The sequence below is a fragment of the Hyaena hyaena genome, unplaced genomic scaffold (assembly GCF_003009895.1).
Source record: "Hyaena hyaena isolate Hyena2069 unplaced genomic scaffold, ASM300989v1 scaffold_90, whole genome shotgun sequence".
Lineage (NCBI taxonomy): Eukaryota > Metazoa > Chordata > Mammalia > Carnivora > Hyaenidae > Hyaena > Hyaena hyaena.
Window position 1 is genome coordinate 943711 of NW_024080722.1, and position 11380 is coordinate 955090.

Below are 11380 nucleotides of genomic sequence, written 5' to 3' on the forward strand. Positions count from 1 at the left end.
CTCTCTCAAAATAAAAAAACATGAAAAAAAATAAAGAAAAATCTAGTTAGAGTAGACTCTCTGAGGGGCCATCAGCGGCAACCTCCCAACCGGGGCTTTCCTCTGTCTGCCACCATATGGCTTTGCCCTCTTCTCTCCCCTTTTTTTCAGAGGAGACAAGGCTGAGCTAAGCTCTGCTAGTGAGTCACCAAGGTTATATAAGGCCCTGTGAACACGGTCTGTCTTCCAGAAAAATGTCCCACTTGCAATACTAACTCAAGTCCTATTAAGGGAATCTTCTGTTTTCTCCCTGTTTTAGCTTTTCTCTGACATATTATCCTAGACTGTCAGAGCTGCATAGGCCCTAGGAGGTAATAATAATAATGATACATAATTTATTATTGTTATGGTAATTACAAGAGCTACCACTTATCAAGCACTTACTATGTTTCAGGCACTTTGTAGTTTTTATCACATTTAATTCTCGAATGTTCTTGGTGAAATAAATATTATCATCTCCATCTGATAGATTTTGAAACCCAGGAAAAGGAAGGGTGAGTTATCCAAGGTAAATGTTGGCACCAGGGTTCAAACCGAGATCTGTCAAGACTTCAAAGTTTTTTTCTCTCAAACACCATGAAGTCCAAAACCTTCCATTCTACCAATGGGAAATGAACTTGGGGTGAAGGGATGGAGAAGAGGGGGCCACTGGGAAGCATAAACGTCTTGTGCAGCTCATCTGACCCACGAGGGATGCTTGCTTCCTCTAGGGCAACAAGTAACTGCCTCAGCTCTTCTCTCCCCTCCACGGAAATCAGCATTTATGAATCATCAGGTAACCGAGCTTCATAACAGAATGGGTATTTGGTTTTTTTGCAAAATCAGGGCAATTGTGATTTTTGCATGTATTCAACATTGTTGGGGGACACAGTTTTATAACACGAGGAATGCCTTACACTTCATAAAACTCTTTCAAATACTTTCTCTCATGTGATCCTTGCTACAGCTCTGTGAAGCAGGAAAATATAATTATTGCACTTCAGAGACGAGGAAGCTAAGACCTCAAAAGGTTATAGGTATACTTGCCCCAAGTCTCACAGATTATTTAGTGGCAGAGTCAGAATCAAAACTTGGGCCCTGTTCCTTGGGAGGAAGTTTGTTGGCAGTGAGGGCCTGACATTTTCCTAGGAATTTTAGACTCTCATTTTCAAGTTTAAAGATGTAATTAAGATTTTGATTGGCTGAGGTGATTTTTTTTCTTGGCTGAGATTTTTACACTGCATAAATCAACTTCGTGAGAAATGACAGCTTTGTAATCTCAAGTCTTCCCATCCTTCACTTTTTATGCCTACAAGTAGAATCTAGTGGGTTTTCTTTTTCTTCACAGGGAACCCTTTGAACTTTTGCTGAGATTTTCCTTTACAAACTGCCTTGGGAGCTGATTTGAATAACGTCTTTGGTTCTGTTATGCTTTTTTTTTCTAAGTGATTTTTATTACATGATTTTTATTTCCATGTAGTAACCCGATACTTGGTTGAACATTCTTGTGGTTTCCAGGAGCTTTTCTTGATCTTCAGTTCTCAGGATAGAATTATTCCATTTGCAAATTATTAAAAACAAAGAACAACAACAACAAAAAAAACCCTGTTCTCCTGGCTCCACCACGAATGCTCCTTTTACCACATGACACTGCATTTTTCCACAGCCCCGCATTTTCCAGATGACGAAATGGCTCCTTTAAGTGCCAGTATACTTAGGAATATAACTGCCTGAGCTGAAATATCTTTCTCAAAGGAATTATAATGTGTAGCAAACAGCTGTGGTTTTTTGCCTGCACAACACATCCTTCCCCCCAATCTTTCACAGAAGCTGCCCTTCTCTTTCTTTGGGGAACTGCCCCTCCCACTGGGGGTTGTGGCGAGCCTGTCTATCAGGGGGTCCAATTCACAAACCCCTAAAGATACCCTGGGTCCACCCAACTGATTCTTCCAGGAATTTGTGTCTTGAGAGAAGGGACACTTGGCCAGAAGGACACTGGAGCAGAGTCATCTAGAAGGCGGACCCTAAAGAGACATCCCTGTGTTTTTCTGTGGAGCTGCCCAGATTTCTATCCTTCCTGAAGCCTGCTAGTTCAAATCCTCCTATGGTTCCAGGAGCTACCCGATATCCTTTCAATATCTCTTCGTTTTCTTAGGCTTGCTTCTGTTTCAAATGATATCGACATCGGTGCCCAATGGTCAGTTGCAGATAATTCATCCTGTTATGGGTTGAATAGTGTGCGCTGCCCCCCCCCCCGCCAAATATGTTGAAATCTAACCCCGTACCTTCAAACGTGATCTCATTTGGAAATAGGGTCTTATAGAGCAACCAAATTAAAATAAAGTCATAGGACAGGCACTAATCCAATGACTGATTCCTAAGAAAGAGGAAATAGAGCAGGACGTCTGGCTTGTGAATGGGCACCTTCATTTCACGTGCGACCAAAGGGTGGTTTAAAAATGGGTGATGTGGGGTGCCTGGGTGGCTCAGTTGGTTTGCTGAGCATCAGACTTCGGCTCAGGTCACAATCTTGCAGTCCGTGAGTTCAAGGCCCACATCGGAGCCGGCTTCCGATTCTGAGTCTCCCCCTCTCTCTCTGCCCTTCTCCCACTTGCACTTTGTCTCTTCCTCAAAAATAAATAATCATAAAAATTTTTTAATTAAAAAAATAAAAATGGGTAATGTTGAGAACAGCAAGAAGATTTTTGTTCAGAAGTGTGCCCACTGCCATACCATGGAAAAGGGAGGCAAACACAAGACAAGCCAAGTGCCTGGAGTTTCTTACATGGATCCCAATCAGAACAAAGGCACCCCCTGGGAAGAGGAGACACTGATGGAGTATTTGGAGAAGCCCAAGAAGTACATCTCTGAAACAAATATGATCATTGCTGGCATTAAGAAGGCAAGGGAAAGAGCAGACTAGATAGCTTATCTCAAAAAAGCTACTAAGGAGGCATAGTTAGCCATTGCCTTATTTAATACAAAACAAAAATCTCTCATGACTTTTAAAAAAAATTTTTTTTAATTTATTTCTGAGAGAGAGAGAGAGAGTGAGCATGAGCAGGGGAGGGTCAGAGAGAGAGGGAGATACAGAATCTGAAGCAGGCTCCAGGCTCTGAGCTAGCTGTTAGCACAGAGCCCTACGCGGGGCTCAAACCCATGAACCGTGAAAACCTGAGCCGAAGTCAGACACCTAACCGACTGAGCCACCCAGGTGCCCCAAAATTTCCTGCATTTAAAATGTTGCCTTTGCTTAATGAAAGGCACTTTAGTGTGGTTTATGTATAATATTAAATAAAGAATATTTAGCACTTCTCAAAAAAAAAAAAGAGGAAATTAGGACACAGAGATAGACACGTATAAGAGGAAGACAGTGTAGAGACACACAGAGAAAAGGCCATGTCAAGACAAAGAATTGGAGCGATGCATCTATCTACAAGACAAAAACAAAACAAAACAAAACAAAACAAAACAAAACTCCTGAAAGTGACCAGAAGCTAGGAAAGAGACATTTAAAACAGTTCTTCCCTAGCATGTTTAGAGGGAGTGTGGATTTCAGAGTTCTGGCCTCCAGAAGGTGAGATAATACATTTCTCTTGCTTTCAGCCACCGAGTCTGTGGTACTTTGTTCTGGCAGGCCTAGAAAACAAATCCTGTTCTTAAGGAAACATGGACTGTTTTGAACGATGTATAGCAGATTGCTAGCTGTTCACCGAAACCCTTCTCCCCTTTGTTGCCTAGAAGTAGCCTTGCAGCCAGGCATACGACCGCCCCACGAGATATCTCTGCCAGCTTCCCTCGTGATCAGGGTGGCCACGTATCTGACTTCTCCCCAGTGGAACGTTAACTGAGAGTGACGTTTGCCATTCCTGGATCTGAGCTCCGAGACATCCCAGCAAGGCTCCTCCACTCTGTTTCCTTTATTGCCAATTAGAACTCAGATGCGAGGGCTTCATCTCTGCAGAAGAAAACACTGCCGATGCCACGGAAGAATGCATGGCAAAGGAGGAAAGCTCGATCCTGTGCTGGATCACTCAATTCAAGGGAAAGTAGGTCACTTTAGTTTGTCATTTTTTTGTTAAGCATTTTGTTATTTTTTAAACTTTTTTAAGTTTATTTGTACTTATTTTGAGAGAGAGAGGGGGAAAGCAGGGGAAGGGCAGAGAGAGAGAGAGAGAGAGACAGAATGCCAAGCAGGTTCTGTGCTGTCAATATAGAGACCAGTACAGAGACCAATGCGGGGCTTGAACCCATGAAACATGAGATCATGACCTGAGCTGAAATCGAGTCAGACGCTTAACCGACCAAGCCAGCCAGGCACCCCTAGTTTGTCTTTTTTTTTTTTTTTTTTAAGTTTTTAACGTTTTATTCATTTTTGAGACAGAGATGGAGCATGAGCGGGGGAGGGGCAGAGAGAGAGGGAGACAGAATTGGAAGCAGGCTCCAGGCTCTGAGCTAGCTATCAGCACAGAGCCTGACGCAGGGCTCAAACCCATGAACTGTGAGATCATGACCTGAGCCGAAGTCGGACGCTTAACTGACTGAGCCACCCAGGCGCCCGTGGTTTGTCTTCTTATTAGGAACTTAGCTTTACCTCTAACAGATCCATGGTTACTGAACTGAGACGAGATGCAAGGCACTAGGAGTCCTGATCATATTCCTGTATGGGAACTAGTAGTAGCTCATGGAACAGTGACCACGAAAATCATCTCTTTTGGTCTCTTGGGACTTTTTTTTTTTTTTTTTTTTAGTGTATGAGTTCATTTCTATAAAATATCCAGATTTTTTTTTTTTTTTTTTGTCTCAGGACTTTTTACAAGCTGAAGTCAAATTCTCAGCAACGTGAAAGGAAGAGGAGAGATACTAAAACCAGCAAGGTGGCTGCTTCTGAGGGCATTAGGTAATTTCCGCTGAGAGAATGGGAAGATCAAGTCTCGAGATACACGCTACAGAGCACACAGTGAAATTCAGGGCTTTTCTCCGGTGACGTGAAGAGTCTTTCTTCTGAGGTCATGGGCTTGAGATGGCTGGACGCCAAATTCAGATTCGGGAAGCTGTTGGACCTCAGTATTGGCTGACCACATGACTTTGCCAGGCTTCTTTTATGAAAAGATGCAGTAATCTGGAGGTCTCCAAGGACCCAGACAATCCGAACCCACAAGAGCCTTCTGTCTGCAGTGTCTCCTATGCACATCCCTCTCCCGGAGGAGGAAGCTGACACTTACCCTGTGTCTGCCTGTTGCTCAGCCGGTAACTAACTCCATCTGGAACAAGTAAACTGTCCTCACAGGAATACTTTACATTTAGTTTTTTATTTGGATTTGCTTTGCCTGTGCTTTCTTGCCTCTGCCAGCATCACAGCCCATGGGCTTATGGAAAGCTTTTCACCCAGTCACGGTATGACATGCAGCACAGCCTCTTATTAAGGAATTCACTTCACAGCAAAAGTGGCAATGGCCTAAAGCCCACAGGATTCACTGTGTGCCTAATGGGTTCCGCCCATGATCCAGGAACAGCTGGCCTTAAACGGCACTAGGAAGGCTCCCGGGATCCACTGGGAGATAACTGCTTGCTGTCCTGTGGAAGTGATCCATGCTCTGAGCCAGTATCCCATATGCCATGCCATTTCCCTGTGTCTCTCTCTTATCAGGACACAGAGCTGGGCAGGTACCACTAATAGTCTCCCAGTAGTCTTTCCTATCTAATGTAGTAGAATTGATAGCTGGGTGCATGGCCACCCAGAGCGAAAACATCTGCCAGCCTTTTTGATCACTTTGCCTCCCCACCTTCTAGCTCTCAATTGAATTGACTAGAAGTCTGACGTTCACTGAAGTTACTGGCCTTCGATTTTAGGGTTGTTTCTCCTCATCCTCATCCTCATCTTCTTCAAAACAGTGTCCTAAGTAACGACATCAAAATAAAAAGCTTGTGCACAGTGAAGGAAACAATCAACAAAACTAAAAAATGACCTACTGAATGGGAGAAGATATTTACAAATGACATATTCAAGGGGTGGCTGGTTAAGTTAAGCATCCAACCCTTGGTTTTGGCTCAGGTCATGATCTTGCAATTCATTAGATAGAGCCCTGCATAGGGCTCTGCACTGGCAGCTGGGAGCCTGCTTGAGATCCTCTCTCTCTCACTCACTCTCTGCCCCTCTCCTGCTTGCATTCTTTCTCTGTCTCAAAATAAGTGAATGAACTTTTTTAAAAAAATGGCATATCCAATAAAGGATTAGCATCCAAACTATATAAACAACTTATATAACTCAACACAAAAAAAACAAATACAGTAAAACCTTGGATTGCAAGTAACTTGTTCTGCGAATGTTCTGCAAGATGAGCAAACATTTTTAATAAATTTTAACTTGATAAATGAGCGGTGTTGTGCAATACAAGCACTGCATGATGCCAAAGGTCACATGATCACAACTAAGCCAATGTTTCTTCTCTCTCCCTCTCTCTCTATCTCGATGCGAGATTGTGTGTGATTGTCTTCCATACTTGAATGCTCTGTTTGGCAGAAATCAGTGATTTTTCATAACATTGGAAGGTGTCCACAACTGGCACTAGTATATTTTTTGTCACTTCAAAGCACCTGTGGATGGTCCTTTGCTTTTCCATACAAGAGGAAGCTTAGGAATACTTTGCTTCATTCTAGGTCAGGCTGCCTTTAGATATAGGCCCTTTCCTCTGCTGCCTTATTGCCAGTTACATTAAAATACAGTATATGACAAGAGTCAATTCATACAATTCATACCGTACTGCAGTCAACATCCATGAAAGCATATACAATGGCCCCCATACAGAAAAAGGATGAAAAGAAATGTGGTAAGAAGGAGATGATTATGGTAGAAGGTAAGAAGGAAATCATTAAGAAGCATGAACAAAGTATGCCAGTGCAAGATTTTATAAGAAGTCTACATCGACCATTTGCACAATCTTACAGAAGAAAGAAGAAATAAGGGGGCTAGATGCAGGAAAAGGAGTCATGAGAATATCAAAGCAATGGCCATGTGTTCTGGAAGACGTAGAAAAGTTGCCTATGGTTTGAATAAATGAGAAGCAACTAGCAGGTAATACTGTGACCAAGAACTTTATCTGCAAGAAGGCAAAGGCCTTGTGCACTGATGTTTTAAGTAAACTGCCAGCTACATCAATAGAAAATGAAGAAGGCTTTGAGGCAAGCAGGGGATGGTTTGATAACTTTAAAAGGAGAAGTGGCATCCATAGTGTTTGAGGTACAGAGAGGCTGTGAGTTTGGACGCTAAGGCAACTGAGGCATTCACTACTGAATTCCATAGCTTATGGTTTCCGAGTGTTACCTGCTGAAGCAAGTTTTTAACTGTGATGATATGGGGCTTTTTTGGAAAGAGATGCCAAAGAGGACCTACATTACAGAAGGAGAGTATACAATGCCCAGTCATAAGCCCACGAAAGAGCATCTCACCCTCTTGTTTGCGCTAATGCAAGTGGGGATTTCAAAGTCAAGCCCCTGCTCGTGTATCATTCCAAGAATCCATGAGCCTTCAGGAAATGCGAGGTGCAGAAGAGCCAGTTAAATGTCCTGTGGAAGCCCAACAGCGAGACTTGGGTCACTCGTATCTTGTTTGTTGAAAGGATCAACAAGGTCTTCAGTCCTGCAGTGAAGAAATACCTTTTAGAAAAGAATGTGCCCCTCAAAGCCTTGCTGGTTATGCACAATGTCCTGCTCAGCCTCCAGGCTTTGAGAACACCTAACTGGAGGAATTCAAGTTCCTTAAGGTCAAGTTCTTTCCTCCCAACACCACTCCAGTCCTTCAGCCCGTGGATCAGCAGGTCACTTGGAACTTTAAAAGCTTTACACAAAAGCACTATTTCAGTGATGCTTCAAGGTGACTGAAGAAACAAACCTAACCCTCTGAGAGTTTTGGAAAAATCATTTCTGCACCATGAACTTTCTCATAATCATGTATAAAGCCTGCTATGGGGTCACCAAGAGAACCTTCAGTTCTGCTTGGAGAAAGCTTAGGCCTGATTGTGTGCTTGGACATGACTTAGAGGGGCTTGCTCATGAACAGGAGCTGCTAGTTGTCGATGAAACTGTGTCCTTGGGGAAGACCTTGGGGAGGTTTAAATAAGGAAGACATTTAAAAGCTGGTGGGGGAACATGGCCAGTAGCTGACCGCCAACAAACATGGATCTGCATCTTGAGTAATAGCAAGAGGTTATGGAGGAGATCTCATCTGCAGAGGAGGAAGAGGAAGAGGCAAAGGAACCCCTCACTTCAAATGAGATTAGGGAGATGTGTAAAATGTGGGAAACAGTGCAAAATTTTATAGAAAAGCATCACCCAAATAAGGCTGAAGCAGTGAGAGCAATGAATCTATTTAACAACAATGCAATGTCACATTTCCACAAAATCCTTAAAAAGAGGAAAAAGCAAGTGTCATTGGCTGGGTGTCTTGTTAAAGTAGCATAAAAAGAAAAAGATTCCATCGAGCCAATAGATAGCAGTGATTTCGTTAGTGATAGTGAAAGTCGTCCTACACAGTAACCCTCCTGTCTCTTGTCTCCCTCCCACTAGCCATGAAGGTTTGAAGTGCAGGTTAATTTGTTTATTTTTCTTTATATTTTGTATTTTCTTTATTACTTTGTATTGTATTATGGCATTGTAATCATGTTTATATTAATATTTTGGGGTTGTGGAATGAAATATCTGAGTTTCCATGATTTCTTATGGGGGAATTTGCATGAATATACAAGTGTTTTGGCTTACAAGCATGTTTTCGAAACAAATTATGCTTGCAAACCAAGGTTTTACTGTAATGTAATCAAAAAAAGGGCAGAAGACATGAAGAGACACGTCTCCAAAGAAAACATTCAGATGGCCAACAGACCCATGAAAAGATGCTTAACATCACTTGCCATCTGGGAAATGTAAATCAAAACTACAATGAGATATCACCTCACACTTGTCAAAATGGCTAAAATAACAAACACAAGAAACAAGTGTTGGCAAGGATGTGGAGATAAAGAAATTCTCGTGCACTGTTGGTGGGAATGCAAACTGGTGCGGCCACTGTGGAAAACAGTATGGTGGTTCCTCAAAAATTTTAAAATAGAACTACCCTATGATCCAGTAATTCCACTACTGGGCATTTACCCAAAGAATACAAAAACACTAATTCAAAAGGATATATGCACCCTTATGTTTATTGCAGCATTATTTACAATAGTCCAATTATGGAAGCAGCTCAAGCGTCCATCGGTAATGAGTAGATAAAGAAGATGTGGTGTATATATACAATGGAATATTACTGAGCCACAGAAGAGAATGAATCTTGCCATTTGCAACAACATGGATGGATCCAGACCACATTATGCTAAGCAAAATAAGTCAGTCAGAGAAAGACAAATACCATGATTTCACTCATATGTGGAATTTAAGAAACAAAACAAACAAAAAAAGGAGAAAAAGAGAGACAAACCTAGAAACAGACTCTTAACTATAGGGAAGAAACCAATGATTATCAGAGAGGAGGTGGGTGGAGGGATGGATGAAACAGGCGATCCGGATTAGAGCACACTTATCACGACAAGTACTGAGTCATGTATGGAATTGTTGAATCCCTCTATGGTACGCTGGAAACTAATAAAACACTGTATGTTTTTAACTATATTGGAATTAAAATTAAAAAATAATAAAATTTTTAAAAATAATAAAAATAGGGGCGCCTGGGTGGCTCAGTCGGTTAAGCGTCCAACTTCAGCTCAGGTCATCATCTCATGGTTTGTGAGCTTGAGCCCCGCGTCAGGTTCTGTGCTGACAGCTCAGAGCCTGGAGCCTGCTTCAGATGCTGTGTCCCCCTCTTTCTCGGCTCCTTTCCTACTCACACTCTCTCTCTCTCGAAAATAAATAAACATTAATAATAATAATAATAATAATAAAATCAAACAAACAAAAAAGAAATGGTATCCTAGATAAACTACAATTTCAAAAAGCTTTTCTTATCGGTGTTCTCAGTTGAGGTATTTGCTTCTGGACTGACTTGGATCTCTGCTATCTTCACCCAGTTATTGCTTAAATATAGGAGCCCATGGTAGATAACATCAACCTAAGACCCTCACAAATTATCTTGAAGATAGAAAAGAAGAAAAAATACCCGAAGTCTCCTGCTCCCCTCCCAATGATGTTTCCCATGGAAGGAATGCGATTATACTGCTGTCCATACTCTATTGCCTTTATGGCTTCCTGCAGCTTTGCAGACCACTGTCGCATCCAGCTCTTACTTGATTTTCTGAACACTGTGACATTAAGGAAAGAGGGCAGGTCTGGGAGAGCGGGGTGGAGTCCCCGCTCAGTGGCTCTGGACCTGCCGATCAATCATGTGTTGAAGGAGGGGCACAGCAATGTTTACCTTTTGCTTTTAATGTTAAGATTCTCATTACTCTGCACATAGTAAGTGCTCAGGAAATCTGGTGGGTGATGCTGTGAAGTTTGCAGGGGAGGGATTATGGGCCCTGATTTATAAGTGAGGAAAATGAAATTTATTTATGAGAACAAGAGTTGTCTACGGTCACAGAGAGGGAGTAAGATCTTCAAAATCTAAATCCAAGTCCAAATCCATTGATTTTTCTATCACCTTAATCCACTGAATAATGGAACTTTCTCAGATTTTAATAATAATAACAGCCTTGTTGGTGAAGGTAGCTTCCATTTATTGAATATTTAAAATGTATCAGACACTAGACTAAGTGGTTTCTATTTTACAGATGGAAGAGTCTGGGATTCAACAAGGTAAAGTAACTTGCCCAAAGACAAACACAAAGGCAGAACCTGCCTAGGTCTTAAAGGGAAACTTGCTTCTTTCTGAATCCAACACCTATGCTCTTATCCCCTGAATTATAACTTCCTTAGTCAATAAAATATCCTGGGAATCTGTTGCTAATTGTCTAAGTTCAAAGCTATAATCCAAATGTTTTCATCTTATTAGGCCAGGTCTGAGTGCAGTCAGGTAAATATTTAGCTGGTTTGGGGATCATCTCCATGTCTTGATAAGGTCCCTTCTGTTCTATAGGAATGGCTGGCCTATCAGCTTAATATTTTCTTTCCTAGGAATTTGGAACTGAAAGTCCTGAGCTTGATTAGGATCTCACAAATACCATGAGACAGCAAGTCATTTCACCTCTCTGGGCCTCCTTTTTGTCTTATTTAGAATAAGGGTAAAAGTAAACCTAGAATATCTTGTTGTGCCAGAGAGTGAAGAAGTGCTCAAAGCTACTGGAGACTGGTAGCTACTGGTCAAATCTGGGACAATCTGAACATCAACATGAATAATGGTGATAAAGGACTGCTATACATTAAATTAAAAAGTAATCCA

The 11380-nt window shown here is 41.8% G+C and overlaps 1 protein-coding gene across 1 annotated transcript; it reads left to right on the forward strand.

Moving 5' to 3' along the window:
- The first annotated feature begins 2692 nt into the window (after positions 1–2692).
- Positions 2693–2941, forward strand: LOC120233433 (cytochrome c-like). The gene has a single exon (XM_039234670.1). It carries the CDS (start codon positions 2693–2695, stop codon positions 2939–2941), a length of 249 nt encoding a protein of 82 aa, XP_039090601.1.
- Positions 2942–11380: the final 8439 nt, after the last annotated feature.